The sequence below is a fragment of the Eretmochelys imbricata genome, chromosome 6, assembly GCF_965152235.1.
Source record: "Eretmochelys imbricata isolate rEreImb1 chromosome 6, rEreImb1.hap1, whole genome shotgun sequence".
In the NCBI taxonomy this organism is placed as follows: domain Eukaryota; kingdom Metazoa; phylum Chordata; order Testudines; family Cheloniidae; genus Eretmochelys; species Eretmochelys imbricata.
Window position 1 is genome coordinate 69,216,856 of NC_135577.1, and position 24,256 is coordinate 69,241,111.

The window sequence follows — 24,256 nt, forward strand, 5'->3', positions numbered from 1 at the left end:
ATCTGATGGTATCTAGTTTGCAAATTAATTCCAGTTCTATAGCTTCATGTTGGAGTCTGTTTTTGAAGTTTTTTTTGTTGAAGAATTGCCACTTTGAGGTCTGTTATTGAGTGACCAGAGAGATTGAGTGTTCTCCTACTGGTTTTTGAATGTTATGATTCCTGATGTCAGATTTGTGTCCATTTATTCTTTTGCATAGAGACTGTCCAGGTTGGCCAATGTATATGGCAGAGGGGCATTGCTGGCATATATCACATTGGTAGATGTGCAGGTGAACGAGCCCCGGATGGTGTGGCTGATGTGGTTAGGTCCTATGATGGTGTCCCCTGAATAGATATGTGAACAGAGTTGGCACCGGGGTTTGTAGCAGCGTTTGGTCCCTGGGTTGGTGTTTTTGTTGTGTGCTGGGTAGTTGCTGGTGAGTATTTGCTTCAGGTTGAGGGGCTGTCTGTAACCGAGGACTGGCCTGTCTCCCAAGGTCTGTGAGAGTGAGGGGTCGTCCTTCAGGATAGGTTGTAGATCCTTGATGATGCTCTGGAGAGGTTTTAGTTGGGGGCTGTAGGTGATGGCTAGTGGCATTCTGTTACTTTCTTTGTTGGGCCTGTCTTGTAGTAGGTGACTTCTTGGAACCCTTCTGGCTCTGTCAGTCTGTTTCTTCACTTCAACAGGTTTCCCAGTGTTTGCTTTTGAAACCACAATAAGGGCCTATTCCATTGACATCAATAGAGTTTGTTAGGTGCTTTTGTAAATCCTGCCTTAATCTCTAACCCTAATTTTGAATTCAGAGACACTCCCCTGTATTCTGTACCTCAACATCTACAATTTTGACAAAAATCTGATTTCAATGAGAAATGAAGTCCAAGGTCAACCATTCTAGTACAGTCCACAGAAAGCCATGCCCTTATGCCATTTGCAGTGGACATGTTAGAGGGGTTCTACCTAACCTATTACCTGACTGGTCAGGAGCAATCCTGAATAAGCCTTCTGTTTTCAGAGAACTAAGAATTACTGCAGTTAAAATTAATCTCAATATTACCATAACAGTTTCATTTTAACATAAGACGTATGCCCATCCATTTAGTAGACGTGTATGACTTCAGTAGATCCTAGTTTCTGAACTCAGAGGGTTATTGGATCGTATTGTTCCATCCTAAGGAAGTGAAGGACTGCTGAACAATAGATTTACAGCATTTACTCTCAGTATTTTACTGTATTCACCTGCTGATATCTGTATCATTAGCATCAACACCACAAAAAGGAACTGCAAGACTCACCTTGTGACAGACGACAAGCACTAGTGACTTCCTGTCCATTTACAGTACAATATGCTCCCTGGACTGGCCGCAGCGTCACAATCCCACTCTTGTTGTCTATGATACAATGGTTCCTCTCAATCCATTCACCCTGCAGAACTACAAAACTGTAGGTCCTTTTTATTTGATCATTTTAGGTTTATTTTACACTCTTTTCAACCTTTGCTTTAGAACAAAAGCTTCCAGTGCAGGTAAATATACTAACTACACAGTAGTATGGTCAAAGAACAATCCTATGGCACCATATGGGAACCTAAATGTCTCCTCTCGGATTACTAGTTCAGGATCAGTTTTTGGAAAAGTTTACTGGTCTGAAAGTATTTGAACTGTTCTTCCAAAATGTGTCTATCCCTAGCAAGTTGTAAGCTATCAGGACCTGTAATCATGCTATATTTTCTACTTTAACTGTGACATTATTTTAATAGCTGATATTTCACTAACTACTAGAGCTAGAGAGTGATGATTTAATCAAAGCTGGGATTCCAAGCTGTTTCCAATTTCAGTATTAAATGTCAGTTTCTACTAGCTTTGGTACTTGAAATTGTTGCTGCTAAAAATCACATCAGACAAGAAGCAGGGGGACCAGATTAAAACTAAGTAACTTTAAGATCGAACATCCATGACCCAACATAGCTGGAAAGAAATATATTGAACCACAGGAAAGCCAGTTTGCTAGTTTTTTTCTTTACAGCTTTTTTATTTGAGGGTGGGGGAGGCACTGATACAGGAATGAATACAGCAAGTTCTAGGCTTTGAACCACAATAATTTTCTATCCCTAATGTAAATTTACCCTACTTGGGAAAAACTTAAGTAGATTCTCAATTACTTTCATGGTGTTTCTTGACCCAATAAATAACAGCAAAAATTAACTCTAACACTTTATTATATAGCAAACCTACAAGCAGTTATTCTCTTCTCAACTTCTCACATGGAGACAGCTGGTAAAGAAAAATGACTATTAGAACGTTATGCTAGACAAGCAAAAGCACCTGGGTTGTCAGAACGCTATATAAAATCCTATGTAATCTCAGTCTCTTACCAATATCCTGCTCCTGATCTGAATCACATCTTCCAATTTTGGTTGTTCCTTCCTAAAAGAGGGAAATAACTATTGTAAATTAGGTAAATTAAAAGTAATCTATTGAAAATGAAAAATGCATAGAAGTTCTCATGAATTCTGCCACAGTATCTTGGTAAATATTTCAGACAAGTTATCCCTGCCTGGGTTGATTAGAGCAGACTGTAGTTATTAGTTGTAATGTGTATGGAGTCTTAAGCTTCAACTGCCCTCAGTTTTGTAATTGCTACGAATCACACTTAGTGCTTCGAAGCTCTGTTGTTACAGAGCTGCAGCTCTGCCGATGCAACCCTGCAGATGCTGCAACCAGCTGGATAATTTAAGTTGCTTGAGTTAGATGTTTTGCTTGCATGGCTGCTCTCAAGCACAATTACTGTATTTAAACACACACACTGGTTTCTGAGTCTTTCAGACAGGGTACTCAGATGCCCAATGACCCAATCTGAGTGAGTAATTATGATAACTGTATGCACAAATAGCTGTGTGCACAAAATGAGAAGCCAATTTTGAAAACATAGCCCAGAATCTTCAAGGAGCAGCAGTTTACAGACAGACAGACAAGAACATAATCCCAACTCTTGAAGTATGGATGCAGTAAACTCACTACAATCAGAGAGTAATTGGTGTATGTAAATTTTCTATGGATGAATGAGTTCTAATATTTTTGTTCATTATTAAAGTTTAGGTGTCCCCATATATATATATATATGAACAAATATTACATACACTCACAATTTTGAGAAAAGAACAAAGTGTTACATAAAAAAATTCTCAGGGCCATCCAGTTCAAAAAAATAAATTTTGGGGCAGTTATGGAAGCGAGCTAATATTTATTATATTTTGACAAAGGAAATGTCAATAAAACATAAGGTCACAAATCAATATTCTGAATATGTAAACTAGCAATAAAGGCAGCGGACTCACATCCTGTCCATTATGTTCCTTTTTTTATTCCTTAGGAAAACAAAATCAGGACATTTCTTAGTTCTGACAAGACACAGTATCTGTTTATTTCTAGCATATGTTTCAATAGTTCAGTAAGCTGATGTGTATACTCACACTCTCTTAACAAGTTTATTTTGAAGAATATGTTACAACACAACCACATCTTGATAATCAGTGGTTTAGATTATATAAAAATTATTATTTGTACAGTATCTGAAGTTTTCTGTGGTCCAACCAGAACAAATGAAAATATGGTCCTCGCCCCAAATAGCATACAATTTAATTCTAAACAAGAAGCAATATGAGAGTGCAACAATCCATCAGGGCAGAAAAAGGAAGGAAGAGGTTTATAATAAGATGACAAGGTTACTTAGAGGGTAATAATGAATGACGTATAATCATGAGCATGTCTTCTAGTTTCTCAGCATCTGACGAGGAGGGGTGATTGTCACTCTCACCCCAGGGAGCTGGGGTAGGGTTGCCATCTGTCCAGTTTTTCTAGGAACTTCCCTTTTTTGCAGTAGCTGTCCCAGGAAATCTGTAAGGGAGCTCAGTACATAGTGCCGGCTGTCCAATTTTATAGGCTCAGGATTATCCTGGTTGCCCAAGTTTTTATATCTCTGAGGTGACAACCCTAGCTTGGAGTCCCTGTACACATGGGTTGGGTAACAACTCCAAACTGACAACCCAGCACAACCTTCTGCTTGGGTGGCTGAGAGGGGGTGAAGCTCATACACAAAGGCCTCTGTTGAGAGGTTGAAGGCTCTCTCCTCAGGGAGAAAAGGGGTTTAAAAAGCAACCTCCTAAGCGATCAAAGGCACTAGTGAAGAGGAGTAGCGAACAGTAGTTTTGCGAGGGAGTTGAGAGAGGCATTCCTTCGCGGTCCAGCTCTCAAGCAGAGAAAGTCCCGCAACAAAATGAGACCACACAAGAGAAAGTAAGCTACCAAGGTAAGGAGAGTTTGGCTACAGTGAGAGTTCAGCAGCAGGGGGAGGAGACCAAGGGATTATAACCGAGCTATTAGAACAGTGGTTCCCAAACTGGGGTTCATGAACCCCTGGAGGTTGGCAGAACGTTACAGGGGGTTCCCCAGAAAAATTTCACTAATGGAGGCCAAAGGACCCCAGACATTGGAGGCAGCAGACGGGACCTGGTTGCAGGTCAGACAGCCCAAGCCCCAGGGAGAGCGGGGCCGAGCAGTTGGGGCTGGCAGCCCAAGCCCTGCCCCCATTAGCAGGGGAGCTGGCTGCCCCAACCCCAGCGTTCCACGCAGGGCTGACAGCCCGAGCCCCAGGGAGAGCAGGGCCGGGCAGTTGGGGCTGGCAGCCCGAGCCCTGCCCCCGTGAGCAGGGCAGGCGGCAGCCCGAACCCCAGCGCTCCACACGGGGCTGGCAGTCCGAGCCCCAGGGAGAGCGGGGCCGGGCAGTTGAGGCTGGCAGCCCGAGCCCCGGTGGTCAGTGGGACCTGCAGCCCACGCTCAGTGGAGCTCAGTTGACCAGAGCGGTCAATGGGGTCCAGCAGCAGGAGCCCCACAGAGTGCGGAGGAAATTTAAACTTAAATCCCTGGAAATATTCCTTTTTAGGAGGGTGTTCATGAGATTTCACAATTTAGTGAAAGGGGTTCGTGGGCTGTTAAAGTTTGGGAACCACTGTATTGGAAGAATGTCAGAAAATCCCCCTAGAAAAGAAAAGGGGAATGAAGGGGAGAGAACCCAATACACCTAACAAACACACTCTAAACTTAGGCCAATAAACCAACCCCTCCCCACCAATCAAAAATAACCAACTTAAAAAAAAGATGCAAGGGTAAAAATAGTGCAGGCAGAAATTCAGCTGCAGAGTGGGAACTATCCAGTTTATTACACTGAATGCAGCATGTGAGATTACCTGTCTCAGGGGCAGGTGGTGTATGTGTGCATATGGTGGAAGCAGCTCATGGCCATCAGAGAGAGAGTTTGGGCTCTTGAAGCCAGAGTAGCTGAAATGCAGGAGCTAAGGGAGACAGAGAGGTATGCAGAGAAGACTTTCAGGGACACAACAGAGCAGTTCCACTCTCAGTCTGACAGCCCCTGTGCTGTTCAGAAGGATGAAAGTCTCGAGGAAGGCGAACATCAAGCTGGAGCAGAGAAAAAAAAACTATTCAGTATTTGGGATCCTCCTTCCAGATGATGTCATGGTTTCCTCTTTTACTGAGGAGATCCCCTCCAGGGGGAGAGAACCCCAGTTACTAGGAAGAGCAAAGTAATAGTAACAGAGGATTTGATTATTAGAAATGTTGATAGCTGGGTTTGTGATGATCAGGAGAACCACAGGGTAAATTGCCTGCTGGGTGCAAAGGCTGTGGCTCTCACAAGACATCTGCAGTGCTGGGGAGGAGCCAGGGGTTGTGGTGCATGTGGGTACCAATGATATAGGCAAAGGTAGGAGAGAGGTTATGGAGGCCAAATGTAGGCTGCCAATTAAGACACTAAAGTCCAGGACCTCAATGGTACCATTCTCTGAAAAGCTTCCAGTTCTGTGCACCAGGCCCGAAAGACTGGCAGAACTGCAGGGTCTCAGTGTGTGGATAAACCGATGGTATAAGGAAGACTGTTTTAGGTTTATTAGGAACTAGAGAACCTTCTGGAAAAGAAAGAGCACATACAGGAAGGACAGGCTCCACTTAAACCAAAATGAAACCAGATTGCTGGCGTGTACAACTACAAAGTTGTAGAGGATTTTTTAAAAACTAAGAGACAGCGGAAAGCCAGCCAGGCAGAGATGTCCCTTAGGGATGAGTTTATTAAAGGGAGAACTGTATATCCTAGTAAAGATGATAGGAAAGAAGTTGTTAATGTACAGATAGGAGCTAGTGAGCAGTAAAAGAGCTTATACAAAAATGCTAAAAGTCTAATACTAAGATGGGTGAACTAGAATGCCTGGTATTAAATGAGGATATTGATATAATAGGAATCACAGAAACCTGGGGAAATGAGGATAATCAGCTGGACACGGTAATACAAGGGTACAAAATACACAGGAATGACAGAGTAGGTTGCGTTGGTGGGGGTGACACAGGATATGTGAAAGAAAGCATAGAATCAAATAAAGTAAAAATCTTAAATGAATCAAACTGTACCACAGAATCTCTATGGACAGAAATTCCATGCTTGAAGAATAAGAATACAGCAGTAGGAATATTCTACCAATCGCCTGACCAGTATGGTGACAGTGCTTATGAAAAAAGAAAAGGAGCACTTGTGGCACCTTGGAGACTAACCAATTTATTTGAGCATAAACTTTCGTGAGCTACAGCTCACTTCATCGGATGCATACTGTGGAAAATACAGAAGATGTTTTTATACATACAGACCATGAAAAAATGGGTGTTTATCACTACAAAAGGTTTTCTCTCCCCCCACTCAGTGATATTGGACAGGCTACAAAGGCAAAAAACACAATAATCATAGTGGATTTCAACGATTCTCATATTGACCTCAGAAAGGGCTGCAGAAACAACATTTCTAGACACTATAAATGATTGCTTCTTGGAGCAGCTTGTCCCAGAACCCACAAGGGAAGAGGCAACTCTTAATTTAGTCCTAAGTGAAGCAAAGGACCTGGTCCAAGAGGTGAATACAGCTGATTACATTATGGTCGCTATTACCAAGTAATTAAATTTAACATCCTTGTATGGGTAAAAATGCCAAATAAACTCACCATAATAACATTTAACTTCAAAAAAGGGAACTACACAAAAATGAGGAAGCTAGTTAAATGGAAATTAAAAGGAACAGTAGCAATGGTGAAATGCCTGCAAACTGCATGGAAACTATTTAAAAACACCATAATAAAGGCTCAAACTAAAAGTATACCGCAAATTTAAAAAAACAGTAATAGGACCAAAAAATGCCACTATGGCTATGTTATGGGGTGTTCATTCCACACCAGCCACTGAAGGGGTTAAGTTGGCTAATTGGACTAATTATCCACCTAGGCTGCAGTTTGAGGAGCAGCCAGGGAGCTATGACAACTAATTAAAGGATGAAGCTCACCTGGACAGGAACAGGCAGGGTTTGTATAAAGCCAAGTAGCTCAGGGCAGAAAGAGGCTGCTAGAGAGAGGCTGCAGTAACTCCCTGGGAGCAGGGAGGAGAGCAGAGAACCCAAGGGAGAATAAGCCCAAGAAGAAGGGTTAACCCAAGAGGAGTTATAGGGAAAGGAAGCCTGAGAGGGCAAGGTAGGAAGAAGTCCAGGGAAACAGCAGCAAGGGGTAGGACGGGGCAGACCCTGAGTGTTTGTTACAGGGTTCGTGGGTTGGAACCCAGTGTAGAGGGCATGCCTGAGTTCCCTTAACAGCCACTGGAAAGTGGCACAGGAGTGTGAGAGGTGCCAACCAGACAGCTGGTCTAGAGAGACTTGGCTACCCAGAAGGGGAGGACTATACAGTGATCTGACTGGAGGGCTGTGAGTGAGTGAGAGAGGTCACAGCTTGAGTAACTGATGGAAGAAAGCACCAGACCGGGTGAGAGCTGATCCCCAGAGCAGCCACAAAGAGGTACTATTTGTGGTGAGTGAACCCCCTTCCCAGGCTAAACAGAGTAGAAGAGGTGGTTAGAGGCAAAAAGGCATCCTTCAAAAATCAAATCCTACAGAGGAAAATATAAAGGAACAAACTGTGGTAAATCAAGTGTAAAAGCATAATGAGGCAGGCCAAGAAAGAATGCAAAGGGCAACTAGTTAAAGACCCAAACTAATAACAAAAAATATTTTAAGTACATCTGAAGCAGGAAGCCTGCCAAATAGTCCAAGTGGGGCATTGGACAACCGAGGTGCTAAAGAAACACTCAAGGAAGACAAAGCCATCGTGGAAAAGCTAAATTAATTCTTTGCATCTGTCTTCACTGCAGTGGATGTGGGAGAAATCCCCAAACCTGAGCCATTTTTTTTAGGTGACAAATAACAGGAACTGTTCCAGGCTGTGGTGTTGGTAAAGGAGGGTGTGGAACAAAATGATAAACTAAATAGTAAGTCACCAAGACCAGATGGTATTCTCGCAAGAGTTCTGAAGGAACTCAAATATGAAATTGTAGAACTACTAATTCCGGTATGTAACCTATTAATTAAATCAGCATCTGCACCAGATGACTGAAGGATAGCTAATGTAGTACCAATTTAAAAAAAAAAAAAAGGGGCTTCAGAATTGATGCTGGCAATTACAGGCAGTAAGCCTAACCAGGAAAACTGGTTGAAACTATAGTCGAGAACAGAATTATCAGATATCTAAATAAACACAATATGTTGGGACTGAGTCAACACGGCTTTTATAAAAGGAAATCATGCCTCACCAAACTATTAGAATTCTCTGAGGGGGTCAACAAATATGTGGACAAGGGTGATCCAGTGGACATAGTGTACTTGGACTTTCAGAAAACCTTTGACAAGGTCCCCCACCAAAGGCTCTTAACCAAAGTAAGCAGTCATGGGATAAGAAGGAAGGACCCCTCATGGATCAGTAACTGGTTAAAAGACAGGAAACAAAGGATAGGAATAAATGGTCAGTTTTCACAGTGGAGAGAGGCAGATAGCCAAGTCCCCCAAGGATCTGTACAGGGATCCGTGCTATTCAAAATATTCATAAATGATCTGTAAAAGGGAGTGAACAGTAAGGTGGCAAAATTTATAGATGATACAATGTCCAAGACTGACAGCTGAGATTTACAAAGGCACCTCATAAAACTGGGGGACTGGACAACAAAATGGCAGATGAAATTCAATGTTGGTAAATGCTGAGTAATGCACATTGGAAAAAATAATTCCAGCTATGCACATAAAATGATAGGGTCTAAATTACTGGTCACCACTCAAGAAAGAGATCTTGGAGTCACCCTGGATAATTCTCTGAAAACATCTACTCAGTGTGCAGCAGCAGTCACAAAAGCTAACAGAATGATAGAACCATTAGGAAGGGGATAGATAATAAGACACAAAATATCATAATGGCACAATATACATCCATGGTATTTGAATACTGAGTGCAGTTCTGGTTGCTCCATCTCGAAAAGGATACATTAGAATTGGGAAAAGTCCAGAGAAGGGCAATGACAATGATTACGTGTTTAACCTTCATGGAAACTAATGGGATGTTACTTCCATTGTTTTCATTTATCTATATCCCATTATAATTTACATTGTGTACACGCCTGTAACTAAATAACTCATCAAACGAGAAAGAAGCTGTGTGGAATGCAAATGAAGAACTTTAACAGAAAAGTGCTAATTTCAAAGCAAGTGATCATTTTGCGTGACAACTGGAGGTCAAAGACTCTAAATTCATTCCTCACTCTCCTTCATTAAAGGAAGAGCTCACTTGAGTAATGACCCTGTCAGCTTGTTTTCTGTGAGAAGAAGCTATAAGCAAGGCTGCGAGTCTGTCTCAGAAGTCATGGATTCCGTGACTTTCCGGGACCTCCATGACTTCCGCAGCCGTGCCAGCCGCTGCTGGGGCAGCCCCTGGTGCCAACCACCCAACCCTAAGTTCTCTGTAGGCTATAAGCAGGCTATCAAGTGTCGCGCAGTTCAGGTGTCCTTCCGCCCACTGCCGTGTGTTGCTCCTGCCCTCTGCCTTGGAGCTGCTCCCAGGAGCCTCCTACTTGCTGTGCAGAGCAGGGAGGGGGGCTGATGTCAGGGTGATCCCCTCCCCCGTACCCCATCTCTATAGAGAGGGGGTGGCACAACAGGGCTCAGGATGGAGGGAGCTTGCTGGCAGATGCTCTTATGTCTGAACTTGCTGATCTACTTAAAAGGGCAACTGATCTACTTAAAGTGGGGTCAATGTACTTCAAGGGGCAACACACGCACCTGCAGCATGTGTCTCCATTGCACGCACACCCTGTCTTTCACACTCACCTCCCCATACATATTTGTATTGTTGTGGTGGTGGTTGTTGTTACTTCTTGATACTTCTTTCTAAGTGCATTGTTTTAGTGTTTTGACTGGTCTATGCATTTCATAATTTTTATTTCTCTTACACTTAAATTTAATTCTTTGAATAGTGAGTTCTAAAATGCCTAACCTGTCCTGGCTGGAGTAATTATCCGTATGGTAACTTTTAAAAAATATTATATCTAGGTTTTTGGTTTCTACTGGTGGCGCACATCCGCACATACCTCGATATGGTGCACATAACAAAATTCATTCCGCATATGGATGGAAAAAATTAGAGGGAACACTGCCTCAACCCCCTGTCCTGAGCCCCCCCCCGCACTCAGAGCCCCTCATGGCTGTTCCTCCGCCTAGGAGCAGCAGGGACATGTTGACGCTTCTGGGGAGTCATGCGGAGCCAGGTAGGGAGCCTGCCGGCCCCGTGCCAACCACACTATAAACTGGACTTTGAATGAAGATCAGAAATGCCAGTTTATAGAGCTTTCCGGTTGGTAAAGTGCCGGATAACACAGCTTTTACTGTATTAGGGAAAATATTTTTGCACTTCAGTTTTGAAAACACATCTCTCAAAAGACTTTACTACACAAATGGACTAATCCTTTTTACACCAATACAAATAGATCCTACAGTTTAAACTTCAGACCCTAATGAGCTATTAAAATCAAAAGGAAAAAGATACTCTTCATAAAAGACAGCTAACAACAACATGTCGCTAAGCTGTTGTAAAATCTACTGTATATGAAGTAGGACACAAGAAGAGAAAAATGGAGAACACACTGCTTGCACAATATGATTCAAAGTTGGCTGCCTTTTCCTTCCCTGAAAAAAGTATAAAATGATGGTGCAGTGCTCTTGCTCAAAAACATAAGGAACACTAAATTTTACCTTCTTGTTGTTCAGATGGAAGTAACAGACACCAGAGCCTAAAAGAGGCAAAGCACAAAGAAAAGAAAAGGCAGCATCTAGGAGCAAAGAAAGAGGGGACAAAGATGTTAGTGTAAGTGAAACAAACTTAATAAGAGGCCTTATATGAGTCCTATCGGTGAGCCTTCAGACTAGCTTTTCTCCATTAAAATGGAGATCTGTTAACCACTTTAGGTTTTGACAAAAGTAGCACATGGAATACTTTACTGTTTGCAAATCAGTACATTATAATATGGAAGGACTAGCTTTAAAAAAGTGTGCTTTAAGTAGTAGTGACTACTTTCTATATACAGTTGAGATTAATGTTGTCAAAATTCAATATGAATGTCTACTAACATTGACATTTACATCTGCATCACTAATACTTTCAATTATTTATTTTGAAATGGCTAACAAAAATAATTCCACAGACTACTTGTCAGTTACAATATCTATGTATTCTATGCCAATCAATGGAGGAGACCTTTAGATGCATTCACCTCACCGGTAATACACCTTCAAAGTAGTAGTAAAACTCTGCCTTTGGACTGCAGCACCAAAGTTGTACGTATGCAATTTACAAGTTTATTTTATTTTATTTTTTTTACAATGGAAAGAAGGGTTATGCCTACGTATTTAGTTCAAATAAAAGCATTTAGCCAGATAATCAGGCACTTCAGACCAAATGTGAGAATGAATCACTGAAAAGATCCACAAGCACGAATTCCAAATGCTACAATTTCCAAATAAGAAAAATGTCAAAGCAAATAGCAAGAACTCTTGAAAGATGCACCTTTGCAAGAAACAAATCACCCAGGCCAATTTTCAAATGGGCCTCTAAACCTACACCTGCAAATTGAATACAAAACCCCACGTAACTACCCGATTTGTATGTACGTGTTCAGTATTTGCAGGCTCACATATAGAGGGTAATTGAAAAAATTGGTCTTTGGTATCTGAATTTGTTCCACAAAGAACACTGTGCATGGAGGGCATGGCCATTAAATGCAGGACTCCTTGAACAACAACATACTGACCTAAACTGTCTTGCAACTACAATCATGGGCCAACTATAAAAAAGTTGGCAGAGAAAAGGGTAAGTTATATCTCCTTGCTCCAATTACACCCCTTTGTGCCTCATGGATAATTTATCCCTTTGGAGTGCAAGCAGTTGCCTTTGTAGGGTTTCTGCGTGGTGCAGCTTTAATTTCCATCACAGCTCCATCAATGCAAAGCTGATGGGAGGTGCAGAATCAGAGCACTCACTGGTTGCCCTGACCATGCTCCCTTTCTAGCCAGTACTGGCCACTTTTTGGGTTGTCCTATCCTCAGAGTAATTGAAGTTACCGTTGCTTTGAGCACTTGCAATCTGACCTAATACAAATTTTGAACCCCTCAGGAACTCCACCAGAGGTGCGACCCAATGCCTTCTACAGCACTGATGTTAAAAGTAGGGCTGTAAAGCAATTAAGAAAATTAGTCGCGATTAATTGTTCTCCAGCCACAGCAGGCATGGGGAGGGCAGTTCAGGTGAGCCCTGCAAGGGAGGGGGCTGCTCTGGTGAGCCCCTGCCCTGGCTGTCCTGTTTTTATTTGAAAAATGCAGGAATGAGAACTACCTTACTTTCTGTAGCCTCCTTTTCCGGCCCTCTGGTGGCGGCTTGTATTACTGCGCTTGACCAGACAGGTTCTTTGGAGCAGCTCATGCTGCCCTCCCACACAAAGGGTCTGCGATTAATGTGCATTAAAGAAATTAATGCATTAATTGTTCTGAGTGTTTATTGTAGGCATTAACAGCAGTTAATTGTCAGCCCTAGTTAAAAGCTATACCATTTTTAAGTAAAAATCACATTTTAAACTAACAGTGCTTTTCTGTTTTCTGAAGCAGGTTTCATAGGCAACTAAAGCAGGTTTTTGCTCCGGTGGAGCAATATATTCTTCCTCCACGGCAATTAACACACACAGTAGAACAGCATAATTGCATTCTCAGTATGTTCTATGTGATGTAATTGTAACGGTTGGTCCTAGGATATCAGAGACACAAGGTGTGTGAGGTAAAATCTTTTATTGGACCAACTTCTGCTGGTAAGAGAGACAAGCTTTTGAGCCACACAGAGCTCTTCTTCAGAGCCTTCAGAAGAGCTCTGTGTGTGGCTCAAAAGCTTGTCTCTCTCACCAGCAGAAGTTGGTCCAATAAAAGATATTCCCTCACTCACCTTGCCTCGACAAAATGTTCTTGCCATTTGAAAAGGCCTGTTGCTTACAGGCTAGTTTAAGACAAGGAAGGAGTTAGTTTAGAAAAGGAAAAAGAAAAATACATTGCTCATAGGAATTGTTAATACAGATGTGGCACACCATTCCTGAACTGGATCCCAGCATACAGCACTCTTTTACAGGAGCTCTCAGAGACAGTTGCTGGACTTAACAACTGGATTAATACATGTAATAAGAAAAGAAATCATGTAATAATAAATAAGTGAGTGACAGTTCAAAGTGTCAGGTTTCAGAGTAACAGCTGTGTTAGTCTGTATTCGCAAAAAGAAAAGGAGTACTTGTGGCACCTTAGAGACTAACCAATTTATTTGAGCATGAGCTTTTAACCAATTTTTTTGAGCATTTCATCCGATGAAGTGAGCTGTAGCTCACGAAAGCTCATGCTCAAATAAATTGGTTAGTCTCCAAGGTGCCACAAGTACTCCTTTTCTTTTAGTTCAAAGTGTACATCATTGTTTACCATAACAACGATGGCAGTTACCATGATTCATTTTGAATTTCAGTTTTAGATTAGTTGAAAATCAAAGAGAGGAAGACATAAAACTAGTGTTATAGAGCAAAATATTTAGACTACAGAGATAACATTAAAGGACAAGAAAGCTGGTAACAGTTCCCTCAAACACATTGTTTGTTTGTGCTGGAAAACCAGGTTAACATATAACCTGACTGGTTTTTTGAAGGATGAATTATCCCAGACAGTATTCTTCACAACATCACACAAAGAAAAAAGCATTGCCCTAATCAATAGTTGTGATCATTGTGCTGACCTGATCTCCAAGTCATGTTTGCTGTCAGAAAAAAAGTTAGGATTCTAAAGAAGGAGGAGGGTTTGCAGCATTTTCTGTCAAAGATAAATGTCAGTGAAACAAATGCATGTTGCAAACCACCTTTTGTGTATAGCAGGCAAGCTAGATGTGCCATGTCACTGTTTGCCAGTACTAGCTTGTGGCATCAGTTAAAGTGGCATGCTGCAGCCAAAAAAACCAGATGTCTAAAACACTGGATAAAATTTTCAGATGTGCCTAAGAATGAGATTTTTAGAGATATTTAAGCACCTAAAGATGCAGATAAGTGCTTAGTGGGATTTTCAAAAGCAGCCAGGTAGATAACTCTCATTGGTTTCAATGGGAAATCATAAAAATCAATGGCAGCTAAGTGCTAGGCACTTTGAAAGTCCCACCAGAAGCTTATCTGCCTGTTTAAGTGCCTGAATACTTTTCAGAATCAGACCCGAGTGACCTAGAAGCCTAAGTCCCATTTTAAAAAGTGGTTTCTACTGGGAGGACTTGCAGTGAGACTTTGCTCCTAAGCAAAGTCCTGGGCTCCCTGGGTGACTCTTACCACAGGCTGGCTCTGGCTTCCAGCCTGGCCAGAGGGTAGGGCCTTGGGGAGAAGACAAGGTGCCGGTGGTGGGCCATAGTTCTGGCACTGATAGCCCCACCCCCCCAACTTCTACACAGGTTCTGGTGTTCCTGGCTACTACCATCACTCATTCCATGTGAAGGCTGTAATAACATGTTTATGTTATAACACCTGGCCAAATTTTAAGCTTCTGCATGCATACTTTGACACAAACAATTAATCCTGTGACAGATATGGTAATTTCCTGCAATGTTTTAGGGAAATCTTAGTGTATTAATCTTATGCATCATTGTGGGCCAGGGATTGTATGTAATACCATGGGGGAGGCTGACCACTGCCTTCCAGAAACTAAGCACAGTGGAGGGTGAATACGCAAATTCACTCCAGAGAAGTACCACCACCCGGACAGGCACATATAAAGTATTTCGAAGTTGATTCTACAGAGACCCAAAGACAAAGAGTAGACTTTTGGATAAATAGCCTGAGTTCAAACTGACTCGGGGCCTTTGTTCTGATCCAGCAAACGGACAGAACCTTCTATCCCAGGGGGTCCAATCTCTGGGAAAAACTGGAAGGACTTTGGCCTACTAAGGTCCCATAAAACTGATGGGTAACATCTGGAAAGCTTTTTTAGCATGCACACAAGAACTTTTATTCTTTTCTATATGTTTTCTCTGTAATGCTTTCACCTTAAGAATAAATGTGCTTCCTTATAAAGGGCTGTGTGGCAGCTTATAACTGCTGGCAATTATGCTAAAACACAGATGTTGGCTTGTTTAGGCAGTCTGACTTGCTGGGGATAACACAATGTAGGCAGGGAACTGTGCAGCCTGGAAAAAAACTGTTCAGGAGGGAGAGACACATGGGTCTCTGCCCAAGAGAGGTGACAGCTTGAGGAGGCTGGAGCCTAGAATGGGTGCCCACACTGGACCATGGAGGGGGAATACAGGAGCAGTTGCCCTGAAATGCTACTGAGCCCACAAAAAGTGACATGCACCCATTCTGTGTGTGCAAACAGTTACTTGCATGCGTATCTGGGCAGCTGGGCACCTAGTTTGCTTTTGCATGTATGCACACGCACTTTTTCATAAGTTTTGCATATGCACTGATAAAGGTCATTTTAATATTCAGCTGAATGCATCTTGTTTTGTACAGATGGTAGAGAACAGATGGTTTCCCCTTTGTTTTTCACGGTTGTCCTGCTACCAATGTAACTGTCTTTTTGTAGAGTTTTTGGTGTGTGTCTTGCAATACAGCTTTTTGCAGTTTGATAATTGCCGTTGTAATGCCACCCAATCGAGTTCTCTATTCCCAAAGGAAAGACACCTATTGAAAGTCAAACAAAATGAAAGAAGTGATTATATTGTCTCACCCTGAGATGATAAAGCAAAACTCCAGTACTGAGGATATCATCATTCACTGCCATTAAATGAGGTAAATTGGAATCTATTATCACTCCAGCTTTTTCTTTGTTGATGTCCACACTGTATTCTTCCATTATGGCTTTCCTGTCAGTCCACTTATCGCTCCAGTCTTTGGTCAGCTGTTCAATCTTAAGGAAGGTCAGAAAAGGAAGTTAACACTAAAGATTTTATTTATACAGCAAGTTAGGTATATCTCAAAATATCATTTTTTCCCCAAAAGGACAGCTTCCCTTTTGCCAATGCAATTTACTCTTGCAAAATTTCCATCTTCCACTGAATTGTGCATGCAAACCTGGGTACTTCCAATTCTAGGTGAAAAGCACATCACTAGACACAAAATTAGAATTGTACCTGAAATCTATTTCATGTGCGCAAAAATGCCGGTGAATGTTGCACCAATCCAAGGGGAAATGGCGACTTAGCTCAGAGGTTCTTAAACGGTGGTCCGTGGACCACTCCACCAGTGGTCCACGAGCTCCATTCAGGTTGTCCACGGATAGTTCCCTTTAAGGTACGCGCCTGGGCAGGCGCACATGAGAGAATGAAGGGCCACCCACCTAATTAGTGGAGCCATGCACGCATGGCTCCACTAATTAGGTGCCTGGACCCTGGAGAAGATGCACATGTAAGGTGAGGTGGTGGCCTTGGGAGGAATAGGGTGTAGGTGGCAGTGGGGTGAGAAGAGCGGGTGGGGGGACATTTGGGATCTGCAGGGCTGTGGCGGCCAGAGAAAGAGGTGACTTTCCCCAGCTCCAGGGCTGCAGCTGCCAGGGAGAAAACCCCCTCCTTCCCAGCTGCAGCTCGGGGGCGGCCACAGCAGGAGAGAGAAAGAGAGACCCCCACTTCTTGCCAGTCCCAGCTCGGGAGCTGCCACGGCAGGGAAGAGAGGACACATCCATTGCATTAGAAAGGTAAGACTACTGATATTAAAATATGAGTGGTGTGCTTTTGTTTGTAGAACAAAAAAAAAAAACACATTAATTTTTATTAAGGTTTTTTTATATAGCACTTATATCCAAAGCACTTTACAAAAGTTAGCTAATGGTACAAACAACATTTGGAAAGATCATTAAGTGGTCCGCCGAGACCCTCAGCAATTTTCAAGTGGTCCGTGGAAAAAAAAGTTTGAGAACCACCAACTTAGCTCATTCAAAACTTACTCCAAAATATCAAAGGATACATTCTCAAGGTGTTTTTCATAACTTTTAAAATAATCTTTGTTTGTGTTGTTATAACCCTCACTGAACTTTAAAATTAAGATCTTCAAATCCACTCCAGGTTAGTGGTGATTTCTTGTCCTTAATGTTATCTCTGTAGTCTAAATGTCATTAACCGTTTGATAATTGTACAGCAACTTTATGAAATACGTTGGTGGTCTCAGTTCAGGTCTTAAAGGACAAGTGTCCATATCACAAAACTACAATCACATTTGTCACAGGTTTTGATGGTCTTAGCAGAGAGGTCAATGACAGACTAGACCATAATGACTTAAAGGGACACTGTCAACTTGAGTTTTTCAAAACTGACCAATTTTTGAAGACTTAAATTCTAGCAGAACATTCTTTAAATAGTGATTGTTATGAAATATTTTTCTAAAAACAAAAGTTGAGCGTTTTTCTGCACCCTTGCTGGTAATTAAGTTTTCTTTTGCTAGTCAGTTAGTGCTATACTCATGGACTGTACAGGGAAAACAGTGGAACAGTCAAAAGCACAATTTAAACAAACTTTAAAAAAGGAAAGTGCTTTTTGTTTTTTTGCTAAATTCTGTAAGTTACAGTAATCTTGGGTGCTACTTGTAACAAACAGTAGATACAAAAAAGTCATACAGATATTAGATTAAGTTGACAACTGTCCCCTTTATTACACCCCCAAGATGTGGTCTTTCAAGGTGAGGATTGACAGTGAACTGATGGGGCAGCGGGGGAAGCTTGCACTGCTGCTGACCAAGTCAGTTTGGTGAGAGGCAGAGCTTCAGCCCTATGCTCTTTAGGAGTTCTGCAAGACCAAAGCTCTTCTGTACTCAAATGGAGCCAGAAGTTAACCCCTCAGGAAGTACTTGCAGACAACAGAATTATCACTTTTCATTGTTTCGGTCTTCCTAACCACTTCAGGGAGAAGGGTAGAAAACTCCTCTCCTTGAAGTCCACTTGGTACCGCAACTCATACAACTAATTTACCTGAGAAGCACATTGTTTCTACAGTGATTGGTGCTACAGAAAACTCTAAAATGGCCAGGTTACATAGATATGAAAACTATACCATGTACTATTAAGGACATTTTAAATGCTTGTTGAGAATTGAATGCACTACACCTGCCATTCAGTAGAATGGAAGTTTTATGAAAGACTTGCTGAAAAATATGGATATTCCACCAGCAGGGATAAAAGCGTTAATATGGGAATATTTTCACTGTTTAAAAAAGATGTCACTGTCCCTATCAAAGTGTGTGCGAGGGAAGATTAATAAAATATACCCACCTTCATTTCATTCTGAAGAACCAATTCTGTCAGATTTCCATCTCTGTCATCACTCCAGGAAGGGCTAGAATTCCTCTGTACAAACAAATATTACAGAAATCTGTCTGTTTTCTTACTCACAACTCAGGCAGGCAAGTTCTGTCAAACATACTGATTTCAGAGAAGTGAAGCAACAGAAGTAAAGATAACGTAGGCAGACATTTGATTTTACCCTCCAAATTTACTCAGGAAATACTTTCTAGTTACTTACTCCTTGTATGATACTGTGAAAGAATAGTTAAATACTGCTTTTGCACTACCCTGTCTCTGTGTGGGGAAGCTCAGAGTTAGTGTAGTCTTGGCCTCTACCTGCAAGAGGAGTAGTGACACAAATGTGCTAAAGCTCACAACTGGTCCAAATGAAGCAGCAAACATGCAGGAAAACAACAAAGAATGCTAGCTGTATTTTATGTTCAGAGTCGGTTCCCATCATCTCTCAGGGAGCGCAGACTACGTTCTAACCCGGGGCAGGCAAACTTTTTGGCCTGAGGGCCACATCGGGTTTCCAAAATGGTATGGAGGGATGGTTAGGGGAGGCTGAGTCTCCCCAAACAGCCAGGCTTGGCCTGGCCCCCGTCCCCTATCTGACCACCCCTCTACTTGCTCCCTGACAGCCCCCCCAGGGCTCCTGCCCATCTACCTGTTCCCTGTCCCCTGACTGTCCCCGGACTCCCCACCCCATCCAACCCTTCCTCTCATTCCTGACTGCCCCCCTGGGACCCCTGCCCCATCCAACCATCCCTTCTCCCTGTCCCGTGACTGCCCCCGGAACCCCTGCCCCTGACTGCCCCCTCTCCTTCCTGACTGCCCCCCACAATCAACCCCACTGTTCCCCGCCCTCTGACCGCCCCAACCCCTATCCACACCCCTGCTCCCTGACCACCACCCTGAACTCCCTTGCCCTCTAGCCAACCCGCCCTGCTCCCTGCCCCCTTACTGCACTGCCTGGAGCAGTGGCGGCTGGTGACGCTACAGCCGCGCAGCCCGGAGCACCAGGACAGGCAGCTAATAGAGCCGGCCACGCCACCTGTGCAGCACAGAGCACTGGGTCAGGCCACAGCTCTGCAACTGCACTGCTGCCCAAACCATTGTGCTGGTGGCGCAATGAGCTGAGGCTGCGGGAGAGGGGGAACAGCAGGTAAAGGGCTGGGGGGTAGCCCCCGGACCAGGAACTCAGGGGACGGGCAGGAGGGTTCCGCGGGCCGGATGTGGCCCGTGGGCCGTAGTTTGCCCACCTCTGTTCTAACCCTAAACTACCTATTAGTCACTTTCTTAGAAAAGGACTATGACAAGTGTGGTGGTGCTCTTTATTAATTATTAGTATTCTATCTGGTTTTGTTACTAGCCTGGTGCTCCTGTACTGTATAATGGAATGTATATTTCACTGTAGCGGTCTGCTTGGCTAGCCAAATCAGACTATCCATCCTAAAGATCGAGAGGAGGCCCTTTCTAATAATTGCTTAACAGCTTATGCTTAAGGGTCATTAAGAAACAATACCAGAGAGTGTAGCCAATCTGGCAGAGGTGCAGCTGCTGCAAAACCATGATAAAGACACTAAAAGAATTAATAGAGTCATTCCCTCCCAGTCCCATTCAACAAATGTAAAGAAAGTTGCAATACATAAAATTATGGTTATATAGCTTCCCAAAGCATTACTGAGGGTTCAGTTAAGATAAGAATTCATACATACCAGTTCAAAGCTCATCAGCATAGTTTTTAATCTATCTATTTCCTCTCGGAGTTCTCTAATCAGTTTTACATTTGCATCCTGAAACATTAAGAGATGATTATCAATCATATTTAAAAATAATAATCTAGTAAAAGAAGACAATGACTTCCCTTACAGATGGTTATTCCAAAACAACTCTGTTAAGAAAGGACGTTAAAATAAAATTCAGATTTTCTATGGGGGGGTGGGTGAATTTTAAATAAAAGCTGCCATTCCTTATGTTGTACCCCAATTATTGTAGAGCTCTTAGGATACCTCTGTCTCCCTGCTGCCAGAGCCTCTCTCTTCCATGGTGAAAGGTGCAAGCAGCTGGCAAGGCTCTGGCAGGGGAGAGGTAGCAGGGAAAGGCTCTGGCACCTCACTGCTGCCAGAACTTTCCCTGATACCAAAGCCTTTCCTCACCACAGAGAGTCTGCTGGAGCCTTTCCCTGCTGCCTTCCCACTGCTGGAGCCTTTCACTGTGGCGTGTAGCTAGACACGTGGTTGCTTGTTCTCTACACACTCTTGTAAGTGTAGATGTAGCCTAAGTGACTTGCCCAAGGTCACACAGGAAGCCTATGATGGAGCAGGGAATTGAACCCAGGTCTCCCAAGGCTTAGAACTTGTCTGCAAGCCGCAGTGCAGCTGAACCGTTGTAGCGGTTAGCGAAGACACTATCTATGTTGATGGGAGAGCATCTCTCAGCGGCGTAGGCACTCCACCAACCCGAGAGGCAGTAGCTATGTCAATGGGAGAAGCCCTCCCATTGACATAGCACTGACTAGGAGTTAGATCGGATTAACTGTGTCGCTCAGGGGTGTCGATTTTCCATACCCCTGGGAAACGTAGTTATACCAACCTAAGTTTGTACTGTAGACCAGAGCTTAGGCTAGTGCCCTAACCAATGAGCCATCCTCTCTCTCCAATAACACTGTACAAGGGAACAAAAAGGACATTTATTCTAGAATCTACTGTACTTCTGTAGACTCCCTCAGGAACCATAAAATACAGAAGGCTTTTCATCAAAGGATTCAGTCTCCAAGAAGGAGAACACACATGTAGGAAGGAGATAACTACGGGCCCAATTCAACGCTCATTGAAGTTCAAGGACTCATACAAACAGTCACACAAGTAATGCCGTTTGAATGTAATGGGACTACTCCCATGTATAGGTACTGCTTATGAGTCCTCATAGAACTGATCCTGCAGCCCTCACTCCTGCACAGATTTCAAGGGTAATTTTACCTGAATCCAGATTATAGAACCAAGGCAATGTAGTATTATGATTGGGGCTCTACGCAACACCTATAATTAATGTTGCCTGACACTTCCCATTATAAGACCTTGTTTTCCATTCTTAAAACTTTGCCAAATTTTAACCATTTGGGCTCAAATTTTCCATGCCTCATCTTTCTGCTTCAGGATTAAAAAAAAAATAAAAAATATTTCAGCCAAAATGGTTCAACCATTTCCAAGAATAAGGCTAGGAAAAAAAATACATTTTGCCCATGTTAAAAAAATAAAATAAAGAGCTTTCCTTTGAAAAGATCTAGTGCCCCCTATGTTTTGGGCTTGAAATCTGGCAAGGGGTTGGCTTTATGTCAGGAATGTGCCATTTGCCATCCTTGACAAATTCAGCCCAAATTGGGTCAAGTTATAAGCCTTTGAAAAATTGCGATTCACACATGTTCAGAAGAGACTTCTTTGATTTTAGCAGCTAAAACCTCTGAAGATTCTGTCCTCACTGAACAGAGCTCTTTTGTGTGACATGCACCATCCCCACAGAGCAACTTAGAATGCATCAGCCCAGGGCTACAGGGGCAAAACTGAACTTTCCCTGAAATTACTGCTCCAGGGTAGGGTGGGGTCAGTCACTGGAACTGAGAGCAGGGAGTCTGTCTCTCCTGCTCTCAATGACCCCTCATGCTACCACCCATGCAGAGTGGAGAAGGAAGCTGTCTGACTTGAATGCAGAGGGGACAAAAGCTGGATGGAGTGCAGGGGGAAGGTTAGGAGCAAATCAGGCCAAGGAGTCTGGTTAGACTAGGACTGGAGGTGGGTGGGCAGAGAAATTGTGGCAACTGGAATTGGTGGGCAAGGAAACTGGGAGCCAAGAGGGAGGGGAGACTGGAAATGGTTGGGCAAGGAGACTAGGACTGGGAGCCAGTGACGGAAATGTGTGGGATGCAGACCCAGTGGACTGGGAGTTAGAGGACATCAAGATCAGAAAAGGAGATTGGGGGAAGCTGGGACTGGCTGACCAAGGAGGCGGGAACTAAGAAATTGGGGTCAGGAGAGGAACAGAGGGGATAAATCCAACCAAGACCCGGGATGCCAAGGAAGAACTAGAATTGGCAGAGCAATTCTATTGGCAGAGCAGTTTGGATAAGGAGCCAGGAAAAGGTGAGACTGAGGCAAGGAGCCAGGGAGGTGGTATGGGAAGACAGGCTGGATGAGGAGCCTGGTGAGGTTGACTTGGGAGGAAAGCAGGAGAGAGACTGGACAAGGAACTCGGAAAGGGGGTACTAGAACTATCTGAGTAAGGAAACTGGGACTGAGATGAGGATCCTGGGGAGTGGAGACTGGCTAAATGAGGAGAATGGGACTAGGACAAGGAGCCAGGGGTTGCAGGATTGCAACTGAGACAGGTTGGAGGGGACAGGGCATAAAGGGTCACATTTGGAGGAATGGGCAGAAGAATCTGTGCCTACTAGAGCACACTCTGAAACAGAACTAAAGCCTCCTGAATCTCACCATCTATTTGCTGTCAGATAATATCAGTGAAACCCACTGTCAAAGTGTGTCCCCCAGTCCCCTTTAGTACTGGTCCACATAAAGGACCATAAAGGTCCACTAATACTATCAGTTACTCAGTTCAGCTTGCAGAGGTCTGTGTGGTGAATCTAAAGGTTCCAACGCTGCTGATGACAAACCTGGGGGTCAATATGATGCCACACGATGAAATTTGTTTTTTCATTTTTCTTTTGTATAAGTCTAGGAAATTACACACACAAAGCTATGTTAAAAGGACATTAATAAGGTTGTAAAATCAAGAACTCAAAACTGAGAAAATGCCAGACCTTTGCAACCTTAATTCAGCCACCTAGTGTGTATGCATTATGATCAGGTCTTTAATGACATGAACACATGCTTTTTTCCTTGCACAAGAACCCATTCTCATTCAGTGACCAAGATAGATGGTGTTCATTTAATGAACTGCTATCCAGTATTTTTGCTTTATCATCACTGCTCAACGTATGGACCCAGGCCTTAATTCTTGCACACTATTCAAAACCCTGCTTTGAAGACAGAATTATTAATTTCCTCCTGAGTTTTTCTATGGTGTTCATCACTACAGGATCTGAGTGCTTCACAAACATTAACTGAATTATCTTCACAACACCCAGTGAGGTGAAGGGATGCTATGATCTCCATTTTACATATGGGGAGATGAGGCCCAGAGAGATTAAGGTCAAAAGGTTCCACCAACCAGAGATGCTTAGGACTTGATTTTCTCAGTACTTAGCATTATATAGCAACTTACATATTTAAAGCACAGCTCTCATTCACTTTTCGTTGCAGCTGTGAGTATTCAGCACTTCTGTAAATCAGACCCCAGGTCTCAAGTCAGTCACCCAGAAAATGAGGAACACACAGTTAGAGACCACCTGAGAAAAGTTTGGTTTAAGTGATTTATCCAGCATCTCACAGGAACTCCATGGCAGAGATAGGGATGGAATCCAGTTCTCCAGGGCAACATTTATCTTAACTATGAGACCATCCTCTCTCTTCCTCCAACTCGCTACCTT

At 43.0% G+C, this 24,256-nt stretch overlaps 1 protein-coding gene across 1 annotated transcript in view; it reads right to left on the reverse strand.

Annotated features, from left to right (window-relative positions):
- The window catches only part of STARD9 (StAR related lipid transfer domain containing 9), a 190,177-nt gene that overhangs the window by 54,230 nt on the left and 111,691 nt on the right, over window positions 1-24,256 (reverse strand). Inside the window, exons 14-18 of the mRNA XM_077818810.1 lie at window positions 20,430-20,507; window positions 18,700-18,774; window positions 16,171-16,350; window positions 2,354-2,405; window positions 1,275-1,412 (exon numbers count right to left, since the gene is read on the reverse strand). Of these exons, the coding sequence (XP_077674936.1) occupies window positions 1,275-1,412; window positions 2,354-2,405; window positions 16,171-16,350; window positions 18,700-18,774; window positions 20,430-20,507 (523 nt within the window). The remainder of the gene's footprint in view (window positions 1-1,274; window positions 1,413-2,353; window positions 2,406-16,170; window positions 16,351-18,699; window positions 18,775-20,429; window positions 20,508-24,256) is intronic.